This window comes from Macadamia integrifolia, chromosome 13, assembly GCF_013358625.1.
Source record: "Macadamia integrifolia cultivar HAES 741 chromosome 13, SCU_Mint_v3, whole genome shotgun sequence".
Taxonomy (NCBI): Eukaryota; Viridiplantae; Streptophyta; class Magnoliopsida; order Proteales; family Proteaceae; genus Macadamia; species Macadamia integrifolia.
Genome location: NC_056569.1, coordinates 14079897 through 14104385, shown reverse-complemented (window position 1 = coordinate 14104385; position 24489 = coordinate 14079897). Strand labels below are relative to the sequence as shown.

At 37.9% G+C, this 24489-nt stretch overlaps 2 protein-coding genes across 3 annotated transcripts; one reads left to right on the top strand and one right to left on the bottom strand.

Moving 5' to 3' along the window:
* Window positions 1–5311: 5311 nt before the first annotated feature.
* LOC122060014 (pentatricopeptide repeat-containing protein At2g36730) lies at window positions 5312–7422 on the top strand. Its single transcript, XM_042623135.1, has one exon. The coding sequence runs from the start codon at window positions 5407–5409 to the stop codon at window positions 6961–6963; it is 1557 nt and encodes a 518-aa protein (XP_042479069.1). The 5' UTR covers window positions 5312–5406; the 3' UTR covers window positions 6964–7422.
* Window positions 7423–10545: 3123 nt separating this feature from the next.
* Window positions 10546–19779, bottom strand: LOC122060016 (receptor homology region, transmembrane domain- and RING domain-containing protein 2-like). Of its 2 annotated transcripts, none has more exons than XM_042623137.1 (5): window positions 19313–19779; window positions 18807–19008; window positions 18402–18632; window positions 17239–17643; window positions 10546–11772 (listed from the first exon to the last, which is right to left on the bottom strand). In XM_042623137.1, exons 1-5 carry the CDS (start codon window positions 19418–19420, stop codon window positions 11045–11047), a joined length of 1674 nt encoding a protein of 557 aa, XP_042479071.1. In that variant the 5' UTR covers window positions 19421–19779; the 3' UTR covers window positions 10546–11044. The 2 variants fall into 2 exon arrangements, with proteins under 2 accessions (XP_042479071.1, XP_042479072.1); XM_042623138.1 differs by having other exon boundaries at window positions 18807–19138; window positions 19313–19777.
* Between the last annotated feature and the right edge of the window lie 4710 nt (window positions 19780–24489).

Sequence of the window (24489 nt, the reverse complement as noted above, 5' to 3'; positions counted from 1 at the left end):
GACATTATTTATCTTTCTCAGTTGAATTTAATTCCTACTTGGATCATGTTTGATGGTATTTTGATGGGTCATGAGGCCTTCAATTATATAAAATTAAGAGAAAAGGAAAAGGCAACTTACTAGCTCTGAAGGTGTATCACATGCTTGAATGGAGTTTCAGTGAGCTATGCTTTTAAACTTGGCTTTAGTAACCGTTTTGTTGCACTAGTAGCCATGGAATGCCTTAAGTTTGTTGGGGAGCGAAAAGTTAGAATAGATATCTGATGCATGCATGGCTCATCTCCGTCTTGAGATATTGATAAGGTGAGTTAAAATGGAGAGAAAGTAGGAGACTAGATGGGGGGAAAGATAAACAAGGGAAATGAAATAAAGAAAAAAAAAATTAAAATGATAAATAGTTTTACTGATGAAATTATTATGTCTTGGCCAATTGGTAGTTAGACCACCTCTTGGCCTTATTGAGGAAACCATGTTCTTCTCAAATAAAGAAATTATAGGAATCAATTGTCATTCAAAGTCTTCCTCTTCTTCTATTCCTTAGCCATATAAATAGCAATTACAATAAGTTATAATTTATTAGAACTACTCAACACATCACTAAAATCACTTCCCACTTCTTGTTAACTATTGGATAACTATACAATTCACTCCCTACATTAATAACCACTCCACACCTATAATTATTGCTAATTACTGCTACTAATAAGGTACTAACGTATAATAAATAACTTGTATATATCATCTCCATTACACAACCCATGTAATATAATCCACGTACATAATAATATCAAATGTAGATCTACGAATAGGAAAGAAAATTATAGACCTGTCCAGAGACAGAAAAGTAAAAAAGGGTCTCTAGTTATCGCGTATTGGTCTTGCGGAAGCGTTGCTTGTTGTACGTGGGCTATCCTGGGGACTATGATCACTACCACATAGCACCCTTTTTTTTATTACCAAAAAAAAAAAAAAATGGTTAATACATACGTCAGAGACAGTGCGATCCTCAAAGTCTCCTACAATGATTTTTTTTTTCTAACTACGGGTATCCAGGCCTTCAGCCTAAATAGTCTTGAGGGTCCATACTAACCCCACAACCGCATAGACTGGGTCATACTGGGGTTGAAGGAGAACCATTCAACTTTCACTAAAAGCAGTGAAAAGCACTAAATACCCCCATGTGAGTGGCCCAAGGTGCGTCGAGTGGGAGTCGAACTTAGGACGTCTGAGTTTACAGCTAATACCAAGTTCGTTGCTCATCAACTGATTGTTAACAGTCAAAGAGGGGACAAATCACTCTCACCCATGGCATCAGACAAGGTAATGATCCCTTATCACCTACACTTTTATTCCCCATACATAGACTTTGTCCTCAATCAATTATAAATAAGGCTAAAGATAAGTGTGAGTTCCGTGGCATTCATATCCGTAATAGGGCAGCCCCACTGACTCATATGATGTGGCATTCATATCTGCAATAGGACAGCCTCACTGACTCATCTCATGTTTGCAGATGATTGCTTATTGTTTTCAAGAGTCTAACTTAATAATATCACGTACTTGAAGGTGCACAATGATCTATGTTGCAGAGCTAAGGCCAATCCATCAATTTGAAAAAAGATCTAGTCTCACTTCCAGCCCTAATCCTCAATCACTATTCTTTTTTTCTGGATAGAAACTAAAATTTCATTAACTAAACTCCTACCGAGAAAAGACATATTTACAAGGAAAGGTGGGGGATTAATTCACCAAGTTTTTGAAAGCCAAAAATTTAAAGCCCCTCCAGCAAGGAAATGAGCTTCCCTATCCATAGACCTAGGGATGAAACCAAAATTAACTGTGGAAAAGTAGCATAATAAGCTGATTTGACAGTGAACTTATTGTTCTTTGTGTACCCCCACCAACTATCTGAAGAAGGGTAAATATGAACAGGTACCTGCAGGATAGCTTAAGCAACACTAGTTGAAAAGGAAGACTGAATAAGTGGGAGATTCCATTGTCTTGATGGATTTATGATAAGATCCTCCACGAGGTGAATGTGAGAGGAGGGATAATTTTCCATTAGCTTTCCTCCAGGCAATGAAGGGACCCAAGCATCATAAAAAATAGAGGTGGATTTACCATCTCCCGCACTTCTACGCAATCCATTCAACAGTAAAGACCTTCCTTTCATGATGCTTCTCCAAGCCCAGGAGCAAGAATAACGATTGGGGGCATCCAAAAAAGAGGAGTTCAGAAAATACTTCCCTTTGAACACTTTTACCCACAATGCTTCCTCATTTGATAATAAACGCCAACACTAGCAGGCAAGAAGGGCTAAATTAAAGCTTTGAAAATCCCTGAAGCCAAGCCCACCCAAAGATTTGTTCCTCCAAAGTTTGCTCCAACTTACGCAAAAGACACCCTTATCAGACTTGTCGTTCCACCAAAAATGTCTTAATAATCTGTTCAATTTATTGCAGATGGAATGGGAAAGCAAGAATAAGAACATGGGGTAAAGGGGAATGCTAGTAGCTACAGACTTTAGGAGGACTTCCTTTCCTGCCGCAAAGAAGAGACTCTCTTTCCATCTTGCTAACTTAGATTGACCTCTCTCAATGACATTATTAAAAAGTATTTGGGACTTCTCAATCACTATTCAAGAGACGATATTCTTGGGATTTGAAGGTTGCTTATAGAGAAGGACCATCAAGTATTTGGGACTTCTAACAAATTTTGGCATCTCGAAGAAAACCTCGTTCAATGATGTCGAGGAACTTACATTCAAGGGCCTCCAAAGATGAAAAGAAAATCTTCTATCTCACATTGGTGAGGTAATGTTAAAGTCTGTGGCATTCGTAATGTCAAATTTTGTATGCTCACCTTTTAAATTACATGCGTCTTTCCTTCTTAGCATTAGAAACCAGAACCCAACGTTGGAGGTGGTTAATATTATTCATGATATCATGCATTTATCTTCTTTCCTTCGCTCTTGTACTCTTAAACATGTTTCTAAGGAGACTAACAATGAGGTTGACACCCTAGCCAGGAAGGCACTGTCCCTCACGTGAAGGACGGTCTGATCCTTTTCCACTCAAATTTTTGATATTTGTAACTTAGATTTCTTGTATTTGTCATGCTTGAATGATTAGACTCATCCTTACCAAGAAAAAAAAAAATCCATGTCTTTCTTCATCAGTTAGCTTATTTGAAAGGTGAGGAATGACCTACTATTCAATGCTAAAAATTGAACATTGGTAGAAGTCTTCAACCATGCGGTGGAGGCTCACCATGAGTTTTTAGATACAACTGTTTTTACTACTATAGAAATTCTAGCCTCAAATTTTCGCCTATATAGCGTCTCCACTTGGCTACGACCACAACATGGCAGACTTAAAATTAACACAAATGCATCCCTACCATTGGACTCTACCAAAGGCGGCATTTTAAATATTTGTGTTAATTTGCTTTGATCTCTTAGTATATTGGCCCATACTGACTAACGACAGGTATCAGGCCGAAACTAGTCTTATGGGCCCATACTGACTCCACAACTGTATAGATTGGGTTATACTGGGGTTGAATGAGAACCATTTAACTTTCACTGAAAGCAATGAAGAGCATTAAATACCCCCGTGTGAGTGGCCTAAGGTGTGCTTAGTAGGAGTTAAACTTAGGAGATCCGAGTTTACGGTTCGTACCAAGTTCGTTGCTCACCAACTGAACTATCCCGTTAGGCTATTTCTTTTAAATATTGCATGAATATTTAACATGATAGCCCTTTGAACAATGAATTTTGTAGATTTTATGTCTAGGAGTCACTAAAATATGCTTGAGCTAATGAAAATTATAATATGTATTTTTTTTTTTTAAATCATTATAGGTACTAAAGTTTATTGGGGCCCAACCGCTATACTGTTATTAAAGTGAGAATCAATTGTCTCAAGGGGCAGAAAAGTACGGTTACAACTTCTATTTGTTACTTGTTTAATTACAAAGGGTCGTACCCATAAGTAAAACCATTAACTCAATAGTTAAAATATCAAAACAAAATATAAAATAAAATGTCCATAATATATTAAAAGGAAAAAGAACACTCCTTTGTCGTGCGGCCCTTGTGTTGATGTGGGGATCAATGAGGGGGGCACACATGGGCATCAACAAGGGGTTGGGGTGTCATTTCGTCCCCTCTGTGTCTAGGTGCAGGGGTTGTGCTACCAAAGAGCATTCTTTTTCCTAAAATTAAAATAAAGGGACATAATTTCTTATAATAGTTGGAACCTTTTTCTTAAATTTGTTATATATTTATGGGAAAAAATGAGCCTATCCGAGAGCATAGCTCCTATGCCAAGACACAGGCCCATTCAAAATAAATAGTCTATTCCTTATAGAAGATAAAAATCACACTATCGTTGATGCTTCCATGGGCACTCTCAATTGGGATTTAGATCCTCTCCAGCCACGCCAGGCGCTCAACGTGCATCCAACACACCCCAAGGGGCTCCTAACTATCGGATGTACATTGCGCACCTACCATGGCTAAGAGGCTGAGAGGGTCTCATTCCCTCTCATTGGCCCTTGCATTGGTGCAAGAGCCGCACTCTTGGATAGAAACTTCTACCTCATATTTATGGGCAAGAGATTGCTGCTTGGTCTTATTGCCCTTTAATCAGTGGGGGTCAATATGAGCGCACACAATGTAAGGGTGTCAATCGGTCGGGCCTGGTGGGCTTATATCCTTGCACCGTGACCTACCTATTTAAAGAATGAGTCGGTCTAATGTTGGGCTCGATCAGGTTTCAGGCTTTAACCAGGCTTCTCCTAATTGGGCTAATCAGGCTATTATCGAGCCTTAAACGGTCTTTAATTCTCTTAGATTTAAGAACTTTTAATATATTTTATTAAATGTTCAACAATCTAGAAAAATATATTATACTTAATTACATTCAATAATTGATAAAAGTATCAATATATACCCTATTCTATCAAAAAAAAAGAAAAGTAAAATATAAACATAAACGATTGGACTAAACATGACAGGCCATGGCGGGCTTGTAAACGAGCCCGACCGATCGAGTGCCTGTCGGTCTTACCCGTTGCATAGTGTATTGACTGTTTATAAACAAGCTGGCCCTGAACCCATCACATTTAATAATCAATCTGGGTCAGGCTGGTCTTTAAACGGTCAGACCTAGTCGGCTCAACTGGTGCGGGCTTAGGATTGACACACCTAACACAATGCATCAACATGATTGAGATTTTTATATTTTACAGGGGTGGGGTTGTAATTTCCTGCTCCTGTACCTTTTTGAATTGTTATGGTGACAAACACAATCCAACTTTTCAAATTTCTTCTAAGCACATCGGCTGATATGTCGATCGATCTCTATTTCATTAAAAAAATTCTAAATAAAATGAAAAGAAACCATGTTGGTGAGATTTCCTAGTCCAACGACCTATCTCTGTTGCCCGCCAAAGTTTTCCAACGGGAATTTGAGCTTCTCTACTGTCAAAGATCAATGTATTTCCCTCCTAAATTCTTGTTGTTCCATGCAAGATCTAACCCAAATTCATGCTTATCTCTGCACCACTGGTCTTGTCTCTGATGGGTATCTCATCAGTGAAATCCTGCGATTTTGTTCCCTGTCGCCGTTGGGGAGCTTAGATTATGCGCAATCACTTCTCCTTCACTCCCCCGATCCCATCCCCACTTCGTGCTGGAACAATGTCATTAGGGGTAACGCCGGAAGAGACTGTCCGAGAGAGGCCATTGCAGTTTTTCTCGAGATGCGGAAGCGAGGAGGAAGACCCAATAACCTCACCTTCCCCTTTCTCCTCAAGGCGTGCGCTCGTCTCTCGGCTCTTAGTGCAGGGAGGCAAATACAAGTAGAGATTGTGAAGAATGGTCTCGATTCAGATGTTTATGTTCAGAACTCTTTGATTCATTTCTATGGTTCTTGTCGTGAGATTTCAGATGCACGTTACGTGTTTGATATGATGCGTTTGAGGACCGTCGTTTCTTGGAATGCCATTATCTCTGCTTATGTTGAAAGATCCCAATTTGATGATTCCATTGGTCTTTTTGCTGAGATGAGACTTTATGGGATTGTACCAGATGAGGCTTCCATGGTCGTCTTGCTTTCTGTTTGTGCTGAGCTTGGGAACTTGAGCTTGGGGAACTGGGCACATTGTCAAGCCATAGAAACTGGGTTGGTATTAAATTGTCGACTGGGTACAGCTCTTGTTGACATGTATGCAAAGTGTGGGAATGTAAGTTCTGCAGGCTTCATATTCGAAAGAATGCTCGATAGAAACGTCTGGACATGGAGCGCCATGATCTCTGGTTTGGCCCAACATGGTTTGGCGAAGGAAGCCCTTGACCTTTTCCTCGAGATGAAGAACCATTCAATTCGGCCTAATTATGTAACTTTCCTTGGGGTGCTCTGTGCGTGTAGCCATGCAGGCTTGGTGGATGATGGGTGGAGGTTCTTTCATGACATGAAACATGTGCATGGCATTGAACCTAAGATGACACATTATGGTGCCATGGTCGATATTTTGGGTCGTGCAGGTCTTCTTACAGAGGCTTATAGGTTCATTCTGCACATCCCTGTTGAGCCTGATCCTGTTGTATGGAGGACATTGCTTAGTGCATGCAGCAGCCATGACCCTAATGGTAGTACAGGGATTTTGGAGAAGGTTAGAAACAAGTTGATTGAGTTGGAACCCAGAAGGAGCGGGAATTTTGTGATGGTTGCAAACCTCTATGCAGAGGTTGGGTTGTGGAAGGAAGCATCAAATGTACGGAAGATGATGAGGATTGGAGGAATGAAGAAGATGGCAGGGGAGAGTAGCATTCAGATTGGTGGGTGCATCCATAGATTTTTGTCTGGGGATGATTCCCTGGTTGACCGTGAGAGCATCTACTGGTTGCTTCATGGATTGTACGTGCACATGAAGATGGTTGATTATGATTTTCCCTGATATCAGGATCCAGGCCTAACAGATAACATGCCTGATTTTGTGTTCATTATGGTATTCTTGATTGTAGAGGGCAGGCCTTGGTGCAATGGTAAGTTTGCTCCATTGCAACCTAGTGGTAGTGGGTTCGAGTTGGGAAACAGCCTCTCCGCCAAGCGAGGGTAAGACTGCGTACATTATGACCCTCTCCAGACCTCACAATGCTCATGCTTTGGGTACGCCCCCCTTTTTTGATACTGGTTACAATATGAGAAATAATTTGATTTTTTAATGTTATTAAGCAAAAAAATACCTGCATTCTAAATTTCTCAGAAATTTTTTTTCCTTTTTTTTTTGTAGCATCAAAATTTTTATTTATTTATTTATTTATTTTCTGAATTCAAGACTACAACTTAATATTTATTACAAATGTAATTGTGGTTGTACAATTTCAGATGGATCAGAAAGTTTCAGTTAGTGTAAGTGTTGAAATTACTGATTGTATATGTGGTTAGATTAGCTATTCCTACAGCCCTCAAATGTATCATATTGTGCCCTTTGGCACATTATGACCTAAATGGCACAGAAACCAGCTTTTTCCATGCATCTCCATTCTCCACCCCCATCCACCCACCCCCTCCCCCCAACCCCCCCCCCAAAAAAAAGAAGAGAATAATTAGAAATTACCCCTTATCCGTTCCCTACATGCTTGCAATGACCACAGAAATATCACGTTGTCATCAGAATCGCCTGATGACCCTTACTGATGAAGGTTTCTGATGGGGACTTAAACATGTTAAGACATGGCCAATTGTTCCAACCCCCTTGCTAACTTTTTTATATGTTTTAATGTCACAGGGGAACAAGACACATGAATTTTGTAACCCACAAACCATTGCCTTGTTCTGTGGATTCCTTTAGTATTTCAATCTATTTGGATAGTCATATGTATAATGAGAACAGAACATGTGTTTTCCTTAACTTCAGATCTTTAATAGTTAGGGAATAGATCTGGAAACTTATATAGGCATTAGATTTTAGAGATTCTGATCCAACAGAGCAGGGTTAAGAGATAACAGTACAGCAGAAAAATTCAGAATACTGGAATAGGAAACAACAAGGATATTAGTGAAGATTGGCAGAAGAAGACAGAATCAATGTTGGTGTTGGGAGAAGAGAGAAATTCAAACCAGTCAATTAGATTTAGCAATAATAGCAATAAAACAAGTCCTGCCCAACAGGTTAGAATAGATGGAAATATATAAGAGGAAGAAAGGCAGAGAGAGAGAGGTAGAGAGCAGCAGCAGTTGACAATCAGCCCAAGAAGGAAATAGCAGCTACACTGGTAAGTTTCTTTATATCACTTTTCAGGAGATCCCGGAGTATGATTTTTGAATCTGTACTTCTAAAAATATCATACCGTTTCAGCTCTTAAATAGATAAATCATTATGACACCATTAAAAACACTTGACAGGTTTTATTTTGGTTTATCTGTACAAAAGATTGTAGGCTCAAAAAGTCTTGATGAGGAGGATCTAGCCGTCCCAAATAAGCCAATACCTTGAAGGATATAGAAAAGGAAGAACAGAGTAGAAAAGCATCATTGGTCCATCATTTATCGGCCATTACATAAACTTTCAACACCAAGTATATTGAGATATATAAAAGATTGGGGAAATGTTTCATGGATGGGAAAGTCCCTTTTTAATCAATTAACTAACTTGCCTACTTAACTTTTTTGCCTGCTTAACTTTTTAGGGTGCAGATCAGGTTCTCGTATGAGAATGAACTGTCTGATCCACATAGATGGAATCCACCACTGAGTTTTTCCTTGCGTGGATTCCATCTATGTGAATCAGTCTCATACAAGAATGGTTCTGAAGGACCTGATCCGGATTCATCCAATAAGCAGCTTGATTCCGAGGAGAAGATCCTGGGATTAGCTTTATTTCATCCAGTGCTGGAAGGGCTGTTAGGTCAGAGTCGCATTTTCCTCTTCTTGTATCACAAAGCTTTATGGTGGATTAGCATCATGTGATTATGATACATTTGAGACTTTTGAGGAGAGTATAACCTGTACCTCAAATGTGAATGATAGGATGTTGATTAGAATTAGGATTTAAGGGAGGATTTTCAGAGGCTAAGGTTGTTATTATTCAGTCTTTTTTTCACGAATGTAGTCCTTTCTAGGGAAACCTGATGCAAAGAGTTAATCTCAATCTCTAATGGTGCGTTATCGCTTGTTCAAGGCTTTATAGAATCTGCTTAAGCTGGATTTGCTCAAGTGGCAACCCGTTTAGTTGCAGTTCTGCACTTAGGATGGCATGGTTTTCTGTGGAAACAGTTTAAGTTTGATAACGGAATTCCTCAAAGAAGAGTGCTTATGTTTTTTTTTTCTTTTGTTCCTCGTTTTCGTAGAAAGTGAAATGAGAATAATAAGAATCGTAGTAGTAGTTCCATGCCCCGCTCGCCCCTTAAACCAACAAAAAAGGAGAAGACTCTTTTTGAAAATGATCTAGGCAGGGATTTCCAGTAATTAATCTATCATGACAATGAATCAAGCTGATTTTCAAGCTAGACGAGAAAAATAAAAATTTGGAAAGACAGATCTCGCTCAAAAATGTAGAACTCCAACCATTCTCCAACCGATTGCCATATACATTGAAATGAGGTATGAGGCTCCAAGTTTCTGCGGTGACATTTGCATTTTTTCAACAGTCCTTCAGGGCTGTGCAAGAACAATGTATGCTGTTGGAAAATGATCCGGCTGAAAGTACTTAGGGACGCATGTCCATGTATTGTGATGCGTGTCCGAGGTCCTTCCAACCCTTGGAACACTAACTGAGTGCCTAATTAATTGGAGAGGAACCGAATACCTGATAATGCCCCTTCCCATCCATTCAAAATAGTAGTGCCTGTTCAATACCAACTAGTAACCTTCAACTTGACTTTCAGAAACTGTTCTTTAAGTAGTGCTTAGGTTTAGCAAGGATTAATAGGTCAAGCACAAACAAGTCCAGGTTATAAAGGATAAAAAACCTAGCTTTGTAGTCGCTGCAACCTGGATTGAATCCCACCTTCACCTTCACCTTCACCTTCACCTTCACCTTCACCTTCATGTAACATGTAATATTGCATATCAGTGATATCTTCGCAATTTTCCAGGTCTTGTACCACACTTTCAACCCATGAGTACTTTCATTTTTTGAGAGAAAAGGAAATACATTGATTCATCAAAACTGGGTTCTGATTGCAGCAACTACAAGCTCAAAGATAGACAATGCAAGAGTGGCATCTGATCCCAGGTTGCAGAGACTACAAGCTCAAGGAACAACATTCAAGTGCTGACTCTCATTGTCCAGCAAGTCTAAACCAGGTTGGGGGTATTATTTCCACCCCAGTTTTGTTCCCTCTTATATCTCATAGAATATGTTAATATCAATGGAAAGTCAAATCAGTAACACAGCTATAGTTTTATCCATAATATGAACCCACCTGATGTTTTACATGTAATATCAATTAAAAATTGGTGGAACATATCACAAAGGTCTGCAACCCCAGTGACAAAAATCACTTCCAAAACAGAGCTGACAAGTTCTCATGTGTGGACAGGACTAATGAAACTCCATAACATTCAAGAAACATCATCTTTCATGGATATTCCAAAAAAATTACAGATACCAACCGACAAATTCTCTCAAAGCAGATAACTCTTATCAGTTTATGGATAAATTGAGAAAAAGTTAAATCTTCGAGAAAAAAGAAAGCAGATAGTCAAAACTGAAAACCATAGTGCCATTAGGAACAATAGCTCAGGACAAGAAAACTCACAGGATACCAGATAAGTAATGCAATCTTAGACAACAATGTACACCTGTTCTGCTGCATCAAAAGAGTCCCAATCATCACTTGAACATTAGACCTCCCATAAGCCATCAACCGATCACACCCGAAGGAAATATACATGTAGTGAATGTCTGCTTTAGAGGGCGAAAGGATTGGGTCAACATCTACTGCACGACTCTTCTTTATACATCAGCAAGATCCGTTCATAAATAATCTTCAAATAAACTCAAATTCTCCATTTTGTGTTAAGGCTTTGCATCAACAACTCGGAAGAGAATGAGCAGAGGCAAATGGAGAGAAACTTGCTGCTGACTCACTACAATGTAGCATACTAGGCTGCCGACTGGATGACCCAAGATAACTTGGAGAGGCATTGGTAGGACTTGGAACATAAGGGGATATATATCTTGAGCTCAGAGGAGAAAATGAAGGGTAGCCAAAGGAGTGCGGTGAGACTAGGTGGGAAGCATGAGATCTTTGGGAAGATGCATTCCTAAGATCTATAGAGCTTCTGCTTGGGGTCAGGGCAGATGAGTTGCCGTAGGACCTAAAAGACTGAGGTACAGGAGTGCCAGTGAAGGAGTGAACATGAGATACTGATGGAGACCTAGATGATGCTGGGTCTATATGTATAGCTGATGATGATGCAAATGATGATCTGGCAGATGCATTCCTAAGATCTATAGAGCCTCTGCTTGGGGTGAGGGCAGATGAGCCATAGGACCTAAAAGACTGAGGTACAGGAGTGCCAGTGAAGGAGTGAACATGAGATACTGCTGGGGACCTCGCTATTTGTATGGCTGATGATGATGCAAATGATGAACTGGCAGATGAAAGTCCCACAGAGGAGGCAGTGCTGGGTGAAAGTAATGGGGTGCACTCTGATGCGGGAGGCTCACCAGTGCTTGTCCTAGCATCACGCTTGCAAACAGGGCAAAATGTCCGCCATGTAGTCAGCCAAGAATCTACACAAGCAGCATGGAACTCTGCAAATTTTCAAGAGGACAGGATTAACTTCATTAAGAGATGAAAAGAACAATAAAACATAAATGTAAGCTTTGGTTTACAATGAATGAGAAAGAATCGTGAAGTAGAATCAAAATGGTAAAATTCATAAACTAGCCTGTTTTCAGTGAAGGGAAAGATAAATCAAAATATAGATGTGAAGAAAAGAAACAATAAAATCTTTGGTAAACAGTATTCTAGTTTCAATGGGGACCCAATTGTCCTTCACACCAAAGAGCTACTTCTTCGAGTTCAAACAAAGAAAACTAAAATTTTATGAATTTTTTTTTTTTTAAATAAAATAAACTGGGCATAGTTCAGGGTAGACGAATGATTCAGCAAAAAACATATATAATTATATGAATACAATCTTGGGGTTTGCAATGCATACTCAAACACTCCCCCACCCCCCTCCCCGGGCCAACCTTTTTTTATTGTTCAGAGCAAGAGCTACTTCTTTTAGCACAAACAAGGGAAAGGGATTCTAAGGCTGTGTTTGGTAGCCAAGAGAAGAAAAGAAAAGAAAAGAAAAAAGTACAAAAATTTCTCTTTGTGATTGGCATGTCCTCATCCAAGAGAAGATTCAGTTTTTGAATTTCAAAATTCCCCTCGGGAATTGTGAACTTTTCTCTTGCTCCCAAAAAAAATATCTTGCTAAAAACACAAGCAAACATGAGAAAATATAATAACTTTTCTTTTCTTCTCTTCTAATGGTGACCAAACATGCATACTTTTTTTTATTTTCTCACCATTTCATTTCTTTTCTTCTCTTTTCTTTTCCTTTCTTTTCTAGATTCTTTTTTCTTTTCTGTTGTTCTCTTGTCTACCAAACATAGCCTAAAAGAATATGTTTCCACATGCCAATTGCACAGTGCACTAATCAAATAACCTAGGAATATTGGTTATCCAAAGACAATTTCTTTTGCAATATTCTAACTTCCAAAGCAACTTCTGATGCAGATTAATTACCAAAATAGGCTTGTTTTATTAGGAATAAGCCTAAGGTTGGGTTCCATACATGTTAGGCTTTTGATCCCATGTGTTTTGAGTGTAATAGACCACTTTTATGGGTCTAAAAGGGGGGTTCTAAGATTGAGTACGGGATTACTAGTTAGTTTCCATTTTCATTAGTTTCCTTTTTAATTGGGCTTGATTTGAGTTATATTTGTTTCCTTAGGAGTCAAGTTATTAATTGAATCAAGTCATTAGTAGTAAGTTTCCTTTTTCAACTAGTTTCTAATTTCAGTTTTTAGTGACTATTGTATTAGGAGAATATTTGGTTTCCTTTTTGAGGAACCTTCTATTTTGTAATTCCCTCGCCCCATTAACATTATAAATAAAGAAGAGGAGGCTCCTAAAAGCATAGAACGATTTGAATTTAAAAAAAAAAAAAAAAAAAAAATTCTATTGTTGTTGCCGCTGGGTATCAATGGTGGTTCCTTGAGTTTGATCAAGGCCTAGGGATTGGTGTTTGATCCAATCGACACTCTGCGGAGAGAAGTTCGAGTGGACTGCTATTATTTTCTGGTTTCTCTTATTGTGGATATCTTCTTTAATTTCCCAAGTAAGTAATCTGAACTTTCTGAAAAATTATTCTGGGTTCTGAATCTCTGTTTCTCTTCCACCGACCTATACTGTTCTACTCATCCAACCATCTGATGGCTTTAAGCTTCTGGTCGAGTGTTACCCTGGCTGTGTGGAAGACAAGATCCCATTTATAGTGTATTCTGACCATGGATCTGTTAGTTGTTGTAATTATTCCTATTCTGGCCGATTGAAGTTTTCTGCCCAGAATTGCCGTCTAATCTGTGTTGAATGTTGATGTTGATTGCTGCCTTTATTCTCCGATGGACTGGACTTTCTAATTAATAATCTGAGTTGATTATATGCTCCTTATATTCTACTATAGAATTTCCTGAAGTTGATGGGATCAACTGCAAGGTTTCAGAACCTGCTGTCCAGAATTGAGTTCTGGTCTGGTTTATCTGTTCCTGTGGTGTCTTGTTTCTGATTGTGCCTTATTCAGTAATCTATACCTGTTGCTGGTTAGTCTACTTGCTGGTGTAATCTCTGTTTTCAGAAATTCCAGATTCTGGGGTTTGAAAATTCTGGTTTTCAATGACTATTGACTGATTACTTCTGGACTGTTGTTACTGTCTAATATTGGATGATTATTGGTTGTTCTTTGGTTTAACTTTCCTGCGGTCTTGGGTCTAGTTTGGTTGTCAGATCTATTCCTACATTAAGTGGTATTAGAGCATGGCTGAGAAAAACACCCCCACCCTAGTTTCTCTAATGGAGATGCTACAAATTATGAGGACTGAGATGAAGGCTGAACAGCAAGCCTTACGAACTGAATTGAAGACTGAATTGAAGGCTGAATTGGATGCCAGGTTGTTGAATGAAGAGACCCCACAACAACAGCCTACTGGCGATTCGCGTACAACACCCGAAATAGAAACCCCATTGAATGTAGTTGCTCAGTTGACTAACAGGAGAGCAAACCCTAATCTAAGAGAACCACAGAGGGTTCCGGTAGCACAACTTACTTTTGAAGAGCATATAAGAGGATATTTTGACACTGAGCGTCCCGTGCAACAGAGGTATTCTGGAGAGCAAACCCTAATCTGAGAGCACCACAGAGGGTTCCGGTAGCACAACCTACTTTTGAAAAGCATGTAAGAGGATATTTTGAGACTGAGCGTCCCATGCAACAGAAGTATTCTGGAGATTCACAGAAGATCAAGCTCGATCTGAAGAAGTTTGATGGGAGACATGACCCCCAATTGTTCTACGATTGGGTAGTGGCACTGGACGACTATTTCGACTATTATGAGTTACCTGAGGAACGGAAAATGAAACTAGCTCGTGCAAAGCTAGTTGGGGCTGCTCGTGAGTGGTGGAGGACCTATGAGCTAGAGTTAGAAGACCGTGATAGAGAACCTACTAGTTGGGAGAAGATGAAGCTTGAGCTATCAGATAAATACTTGCCATGTAACTTCAGAGCTCGCATACAAGACCAATTGAACTCTCTTCGTCAGGGGTTTATGACTGTTGCCGAGTATATGAATAAGTTTGATGTATTTTATTCTTGCACAAGCATTAGGAAGAATGAGAGGCAATTACTTTCTCAGTTTTGACTGGGATTACAAGCTGAAATTAATAGAGGAATTGGTGTTGCTGATGTGTATACAGTGAGAGATTGCTTTGACAAGGCTCTTCGAGCAGAGGAACTTATGGCACAGCCAGGTAGAAGGTTTAGTTACCGAGCTGGGGAGGTCAAGAAAATTTTTTCAGCCACTAAACCTAACACTTTAGCACCCCCAAGAGCCACAACTCCTCTATGTGAAGTGAAGATACCTCTATTCAAACCAAAAAACTTGAAGTCAAGGTTCACATTGAAGAGATGGTTCTTGAAGCTTCAAAGACAGAAGGTCAAGAGATAAAAGATTCAATTGAAGAGTTCTACATTGAAGAGAGCATAGTAGACAAGACTGAAGACGTGGAAGATGCGGTAGTGGTTGAGATCACTCCACAACAAGTCTTTGAGATTCATGATGACAAGGAAGAGCTTGTTTCTCCAACCTTGATGAGAAGGTTAGCAACATTGATGACGTTATGTACACGACATTCACAGTTGATATTGATTCAGAGATTGAACATATAGAGTTTGTTATGCCATCATGGTTCGTTGAACAGAAAGCTCCACACCTTGAAGACTACATTCTACAAGTTTACAAGCAACCAGAGTTTTGTTTGGGAATGGTCAAAGCTACTACTAACATGTTTTCCCCTCATCACTACAAAATTCGAGGACGAATTTTTTCAAGATGGGGAGAGTTGATGCAGATTAATTACCAAAATAGGTTTGTTTTATTAGGAATAAGCCTAAGGTTGGGTTCCATACATGTTAGGCCTTTGATCCCATGTGTTTTGAGTGTAATAGACCACTTTTATAGGTCTAAAAGGGGGGCTCTAAGATTGAGTACGAGATTACTAGTTAGTTTTCATTTTCATTAGTTTCCTTTTTAATTGGGCTTGATTTGAGTTATATTTGTTTCCTTAGGAGTCAAGTTATTAATTGAATCAAGTCATTAGTAGTTAGTTTCCTTTTTCAACTAGTTTCTAATTTCAGTTTTTGATGACTATTGCATTAGGAGAATCTTTGGTTTCCTTTTTGAGGAACCTTCTATTTTGTAATTCCCTCCCCGCATTAACATTATAAATAAAGAAGAGGAAGCTCCTAAAAGCCTAGAACGATTTGAATTTAAAAAAAAAAAACTCTCTTGTTGCTGCCGCTGGGTATCAATGGTGGTTCCTTGTGTTTGATCAAGGCCTAGGGATTGGTGTTTGATCCAATTGACACTCTGCGGCAAGAAGTCCGAGTGGACTGCTATTATTTTCTGGTTTCTCTTATTGTGGATATCTTCTTTAATTTCCCAAGTAAGTAATCTGACCTTTCTGCAGAATTATTCTGAGTTCTGAATCTCTGTTTCTCTTCCACCAGCCTGTACTGTTCTACTCATCCAGCCATCTGATGGCTTTAAGCTTCGGGTCAAGTGTTACCCTGGCTGTGTGGAAGACTCGATCCCATTTATAGTGTATTCTGCCATGGATCTATTTAGTTGTTGTAATTATTCCTATTCTGGCCAATTGAAGTTTTCTGCCCAGAATTGCCATCTAATCTGTGTTGAATGTTGATGTTGATTGCTGCATTTATTCTCCGATGGACTGAACTTTCTAATTAATAATCTGAGTTGATTATATGCTCCTTATATTCTGCTATAGAATTTCCTGAAGTTGCTGGGATCGACTGCAAGGTTTCAGAACCTGCTGTCCAGAATTGAGTTCTGGTCTGGTTTATCTGTTCCTGTGGTGTCTTGTTTCTGATTGTGCCTTATTCAGTAATCTATACCTGCTGCTGGTTAGTCTACTTGCTGGTGTAATCTCTGTTTTCAGAAATTCCAGATTCTGGGTTTGAAAATTCTGGTTTTCAATGACTGTTGACTGATTACTTCTAGACTGTTGTTGCTGTCTAATATTGGGTGATTATTGGTTGTTCTTTGGTTTAACTTTCCTGCAGTCTTAGGTCTGGTTTGCTTGTCAAATCTATCCCTACATTAACTTCGCTTCACCCAACCCTCCCAAACTCCACCCCCATAAATAAATATATAAATAGATAAATAAATAAATAAAATAAAAGGGAAGAATGAGGAGAGACCTCTGAAGTTTTTATATCCTATTTACTACTTATTAGATCTATGCCCCCATCTTGAGCTCTCCTATCAAAGTGACAATGCTTCCCAAGGTTAAATTTTCAATTTAATGGGTTAATGCATCATGCAACCAATTTATACGAAAGGATTCACAAAGAAGTACTATGGCTTCCCCACTGACCAAAAAATATAGTATAAACTCCATTAATATTAAGTTCAGTGAACACATACTGTGACTGCATGGTAGTATTCTGAGCTTTTCTCCAGCACTGTAGTCCTCAAGGCATATGGCACATGTCATTGAAGTACAGTTATCTTCTAAAACCGACGTGAATATCAGGCTAGGCATAGCTTTCACTAGACGACTGCTCATGCCATGGAACTCTCGAACACGACGAGCCTGTGACCGTTCTCGTCTCACATAACGTCTGCGAACGAAGAAACAAGTAGCCAGCACAATTGACATAGATAGAAGGGAGACAAAAGAGACAACCATGATTGACCATGCTGAATTTTCAAAAGTTGTGAGGATCCAGAGCTCCATGTTGGGAAGACCAGCATACTTTTTAAGTGCTTCACCTGATGCTTTAGAGATAAACACAGCATGTATTTTGATGCCTGCAGAACTTCCTTCCACTGCAAGTTTGCAGGATAATGGATTAGAGAAGGGTGTAGTTTCAATGTAATATCTAGGTCGGCCTTAGAAGAAAATAATTTTGATTACTCTAAGAAAATTACACAACATAGCAATGGACAAGAGACTACCAGAAGCAAAAAACATCACGTAAAATTGCAAGAGAACATGGCTCCTCCTTGAAACTACATGTAGAGGTGCTTCTCTAATTTCAAAATAAGGGATTCCTTCATATTCTGCTGGTATTTTGCAGCATTTTACAGGTTAAATACAAACACCTTAAAGTTAAAGATTACATTTAAAATCATCCCAAGTGCCCTTCTTCATGAAGTGGAACCATTTATTATCCAAGAAACATCGCAAGAAATGAATCCCATTTCTTTCACATAACCAATAAAACAGGTTTGCTCATCGAATTTGATTTTAGCATGCTGGGAGTAATAAATGGAAAACATACACAAATTACAGAACTGTTCTCAAAGCTAGTTTACCACGATCCCATACTTGCAAAGGCATCCTTGAATCCTTGCATAGTCAACTTCAAGCTATAGCAAGACATTTATATAGCTCCAACCACACACATTTCAATGAAAGGCTCCCGAAAAATACTAGTTAATAATGCTTTGCCAGCACAATAGAAGAACATATTTGGTGCAAAATCATAATCAGTAAGCAATAGAGAAAGAAAGATTGTCCTGTCAATAGAAATTTATACATGCTGGAAAACATTTAATAGGCTACTCAAAGGAAGAGCCATTACTTGCAATCAAACCACGACTATCTTCATTGTCATAGATAATCGCTGCTTTGAACCCTGCATCTTGTGCGATTCTAACTTTATCCTCAAAGGTACATCCAGCTCTAATAATCAACAGGAATGATGCATTTGCACCTTTTCCTGTATCGATTTTATTAGTCAATGGAGAGCAAGCATCAAGGGGCTCAGCCAAATACAAGGTCCCACACTCCCCTGAATCTTTGACCATCGGAGCTGTAATACCAGGAGTGAAAAAAAAAATTGTCACTTGATCACTAATTCCACAAACTCACTACCATTCTAAGCATAATTTCCTATAATCAGGATGTATAAGCAAATTGCCCAAATCGAATGCAACTTTTTATTCAAACTAAAACCAAAGAACCTGACAGAGATCCTTTAGCATACCAAAGTTGGCTTCCATATCATCGAATGATAGAGTTACGTTGTTCCCAATCAACACCACTTTCGCAGTCGCAGTCGGAACCAGTAGAGACAAAATCATGTACAATAGAGGGAAATAATAGGCCAGTCCCACAATATATCGACCCTTATTGATACTTTCCAGAGCCATGAAGGTCATTATCGGATTGTGAAGAAAGTAAACAAACTACAAAAAACCAAAAATCGCACACAATTGGAAAATCAGGAAAATTTTGATCAATCAAAAGCCAAGCCAACCCTTCAAATCTTCAGTTATCCATCATGAGATGCTTCCTGATTTCTTCTACCTATCATCACTTTTAAAGGGAAAAAAAAAATGCATACCCAATTTCAGAAACCAATAAAGAAACAACAATAACTAGCAAAAACAGATCAATAACGCCACAAAAATCATAAATAGAAATTAACCCAGAATCCCAAATAAAGAAAAGGTTAAATTTTGGGGCGATGGAAGCCAAAAGGGTACATACCTGATTAAACCCACTAATGGGATTGATTAAGAGAGATAGCTCAAAGCTGATAGAGCTGTTCAAAAGGATTATGGGTATTGTTGTTTGGATCAAAACATCAGCTTCCATGCTTCTTCTTCTCCTCCTCTTTCTTCAGGGCACCCGTTCGGATACGAATGTTGTTTCCTTCCTTATTTACTATTCGATGAAGATGGTTGGAAATAAACAGATTTTCGACCCCTTTTCCTGGTTTTTGATTTGTTAGTTGTGAAGTTTCTTGACAGCGAAGATTTGAGAATCGAGGATTGGAAGCTTGCGAGTCGCTGTGATTACGAGAGAGGGCGTTACTAGAAGGAGAAAAAAAAAAAATTAGTAACAAGTAATCACAATCAATGATTTCGTGCATATCCTCTTCACACACCGCCAACGGACAAACGGGGCTTAGAACAATCCAATTTTCAGTGGGTAGGTCTAGTCAATACGGTATGAAACTCCTGAGTCCAAAAGAATGATGCTTTAATGCCCTATTGCCTATTATATCCTAATTAAATTGGAAAAATATTTGTTTTTTTTCTTTGGCAGAAGGAAAATATTTGTTATGTTTTGGAAGGTCACTATAACAGGGAGGCTATATGGGGTAAGAGATCCTTAGGGTGTGTTTGGTTGCGTAATTCAAATGGCGCATGTATCGAATTTGGATAACACTCCTTTGAAAGATATTCTATTGAACAATCTTCATAATAAAGAATTCGTTTGGTTACCTTGAGCCTGTGACATGATCCTTCCTGAAAAACTGTTTGATTACCTTGAATCTGTTGATTGAATTCATATTTAGGAAATCTGCCAACATCATTTAGTTTGATAGTAAAACATAATTTTCTTCCCACATGTTTTGTAAATCTGCCAGCATCATTTTCTTTCTATCTTTTCATTTTTCTTTCCCTCCACCCTCCCCACCCTAAACTTCTCAGTTACATGTTCATTGAACTCCCAGGAAGGAGTTAAATATAACCCTATATTTCCCACAAATCTTATTAATTACTGACAGATGTTTCTATATGAACTAATACAGCTGAGTAGTAGAATTACCCACTTCAATAGTGATCATGTGATTGGATAAATTTGGTTTTCAGAATTCATAGTTTCTGTAGAACGGTATATATGGATATCCAAATTTTGGACTTTTTCTAATAAATTGAATCGATATTTTGAACACGAAATCAACCAAAATAACAAGAAAGATCAAAGCATGCTGCGCAAAATAAAAAAAATAGAAAACTGGACATTATATGAAGAGGATCCACCTCCGAAGCCAGTTGAGGAAGGCCTCTAACAGCCCCATTTTCGTAACCAAAGCTGAATCCAACTACGAATGTGAGGTAGATGAATCAATGAAATTTAGAAACGTTAACCCTATTTCTCAAAGAGAGAGCCCAGAAGATGCTGAGCCTTCGAAGTGTTGTTTTCTCGTTGAAACCTTCGAGAACAAAGAGAGAGAGAGAGAGAGAGAGAGAGAGAGAGACAAAATACCTTGAAGGTGGTCGGAGGAGTCACCGCAGAGCTTGTTTACCTAGACATGGCTCCTAGCTTCCTTCATCGGTGGGAAGGTTTCGGTATAACTGTGGAGAACAAGTAGTGATGGAGACCCTGGTTTGCCCATTTTTGTCATACGCCAAAAGACTACTCTGTTTTATACCATGGTCTAAAAAGGTCTTTCAGATCTGAGTTTACCTATAGAGTAAACTCAATATGAATAGTAAACTCAGATATGAATGACTTCCTTTGAAAATTAGTGATTCTTGGGAATTACGTGCCTTCTAACGAATGTCATTCTAGTCTGACCAAACACATCATAAAACATAGAATTGTGATTCTATAGAAAGTAAATCTATAGATTTATACAATCAAACACGCGCTTAGCTGATTGGGTGGCCCTCGCATGAAGTGAGTGACATAGCATAAATATGGATGGGATTCTTAATTTCAGAGGATGGGGTGGTAACTTTGCAGATCAGGCTCCTCTCCATAGAGCCTAGGGAACAGAGAGTGATCCTGGGGTTGAGAAAACCTGAGCACGTGTCCCTAGATCACCCTGACCCTACGATCACTCTCTGGTCCCTAGATTATATGAAAAGCAATCCTATCCTAATGTCGCGATGTCTTATTTTTGGGAATAAGAACCACATGATCAAGTTGTATATTCAAAAGAAGCAAAAAAAAAAAAGACCAAGCTGCATTCTTTTTCCCATTTAGTGAATTTTGTGGGAAAGGCCACTTGATTAGAATCTTAGGTTGTGTTTGATATGCAATCTAGGTCTAATGTATTCCTATAAATCATACCAAATGCAGCCTTAGTTTCAAAGTGTTCATTAATGATTGTAAATACTTTCAAAGTATAGTTGTATGGTTATCCTTTTTTAACCAGATTTAGCGTTAAGATTGGATATGATGCCTAGAACTCACAAAATATAGAGATTGAAAAGGTGAGATGACAAATATACACATTAGATAAATAATGGATCTAGAAATACGTTAGAAAATGAATTTTTGGAATATATTTGACCTGAATGTATATCAAGCCCAGCCTTTAGTCTTTTAAAATTTATTAAAAAACAGTTATAAGGCAAAAGGTTTTTATTGATATCAGCCAGCCATGATCAATATCGATTCTTAATTGATGTAAGTCAATTGATACGAAATGGATCTGATTGACTTTTTATGAAAAGAATGAGTTTTTGATCCTTTATCAACCTGATCCGGCATATTTTTATGATCCATATTGTCATTGAGAATGTGAACTAAATCAATATCCCTCCATGGGCATGCCATATATTACCACAAATTGGAGAGACTGTAATAGCCAATCCTTCAATCAATTGTCACATAACTTTGAGCCCATTGGATTCCCCATATAAGCTATGTTTGGCTGTCCAAAAATGAATAGAAAAGAATAGAAAAAATTTTTAAAAAATTTAAATTTGAAGAGAAAGATAAAAACATGATGAAAAAAAATCATAATGATGCAATGATTAATATATGCATATTCTCTTCAATTCAATTTTTTTTCTTTTAATTATTTTATTTTTCTATTCATTTCTTGACAACTAAACATAGCCTATAAGTCAAATTTTATGGGAAAATCTCAACAAGGATGAGAATGGACATATGAGAATTGACCATTTTTGTTGAAAATTATAGCTAAACTCAAATCATATATTACCACTGTGCATTAGAATTTTTTTTCAACTATCAGAATGTTGGCTAAGTTGACCTAAGGATTTGTCATTAGGTATATGATTTTTGGGGCTATAAGTGCTATATGAATAAAAGTGCTTTAGCATTTATGTGTAAAAGATGTTAAGCCCACAGATATCTCTCTACGCAGCCTATGTATGAAAACTTTTCCCATGTCTATCAAAAAAAAAAAAAATCATAAACATATAAACATGATTTTTCTTTTTCGGTTTAAGAAAATTGTAGATCGGATAATCAATGTTTGAAATCTTATCACTTAGAGTACCTCACATTTCATAAGATATAATATTAGTTTACGATTGCCCTTTTTACTTTCAATCTTATCAAATATTCTAAATCGCATTAATCACTTCGGCAAAATAAAACTTAAAGCGCAATATTTTCAAAACTGCATAGTCCCATTTATCCAAAATACTAATTAGGACTTCGGAGATCAAATCAAACCAGATGGAAGAAATTTATGACTTAATAAGTTGAGTGTTTTTGCTTTCTCTCTCCCTCTCTCTCACATATACACACACCCCAATTGCAAAGGGTTGAAGAAAATAGGTCTGAACTTTTCTGATTGGCTTGGGCTATCCTATCTATGCTAATTGGCTTCAGTTGAAATGGATTTTTTTTTTTTTGGGTGGGGGAGGGGAGAGCTATATATATATATATATATTAATTATGAATTGTAAACTAAAATAAGCCAAAGAAATAGAATCTTGAAGAATTTTTTTTGGAAAATAATAAAATCTAGTAGGATATTTTTAAATCCAAAGGGAAAGTGAGTTATTCTATTTCTTTGGCTATAAGCCCAGGTAGCAGGAAAGTTCTACAACTTGGATAGTAGCAAATTTTTATTGGATCTGAGGACCAATTCTAGGGTTCTTGGGGCTCATTGCAAGGACTGATTCCGTCTTTTAAAACCTTGGGTAGACTTCCTCCATTCATATACCGAATATTAGTTGATTGTTTTTGCTTTCTCTCTTCCTCTCTCACAAATACACACATATACACACCAATTGCAGAGGGTTGAAGAAAATAGGTCCAAACTTTCCTGATTGACTTGAGCTATTCAAACTATGCCGGTTGGTTTCAGTCAATTTTTTTATTTTTCTTGAAAGAGAGATTTTTTTTTTTTGGAAGGGCAGAGCTATATATTAATTATGAATAGAAAACTAAAATAAACAAAAAAAATGGAATCTTGAAGGGTTTCTTTGGAAAATAATAAAATCCAATAAGGTATTTGTGAACCAAAAGAGAAAATAGTTTTTTCTATTTCTTTGGCTATAAACCCAGGTGGCACAAAAGTTCCCCAACTTGGATAGCAGCAAAAATTTTTTTTCCAACAACATGAGCCTTATATAAGAACCCCCCCCCCCCCTCTTACCTTGTTTGGGTTTAGTCGATGATGTTGCTATGGCATTGATGGCTCTATACTGCTTCGGACCTTTCTGTTGTGTGTAATTCTATTATTATTATTATTATTATTATCCTCCAATCCACTCAAAGCATGTGTTTTTTGGACTTTGGACATAAGAGAGTTGAGTGCTTTTGACACATGCTTTTGGAGTTGACAAGGTGAGATTACAGAAATTTACTTATTAAAAATAATGTGTTACATAAAAATGGCAATAAATAAATAAATAAAGTTACATATTTTCATCAAAGTTGATTGCAATAAGATTTTTCTTATAAATTTCAATCCAAATGTACCGATTTTCTTTTTAATCATACCTGCGCTATTGGGAAAGGAAGGTGAGGACAGGAGGTCTTGGGTAGGATTGGATTTACCACACCACTCTCTCTAACCGTGATATTTATAGTTCATGGCAATTAATGTATGAAGCAATAAATATATATATATATATATATATACTATCATACTATTATTAAAAAGTACATATTTCCTGTCTTTGATATACTTTTTCAAAAAGACAAAAAAACTATTGACATCT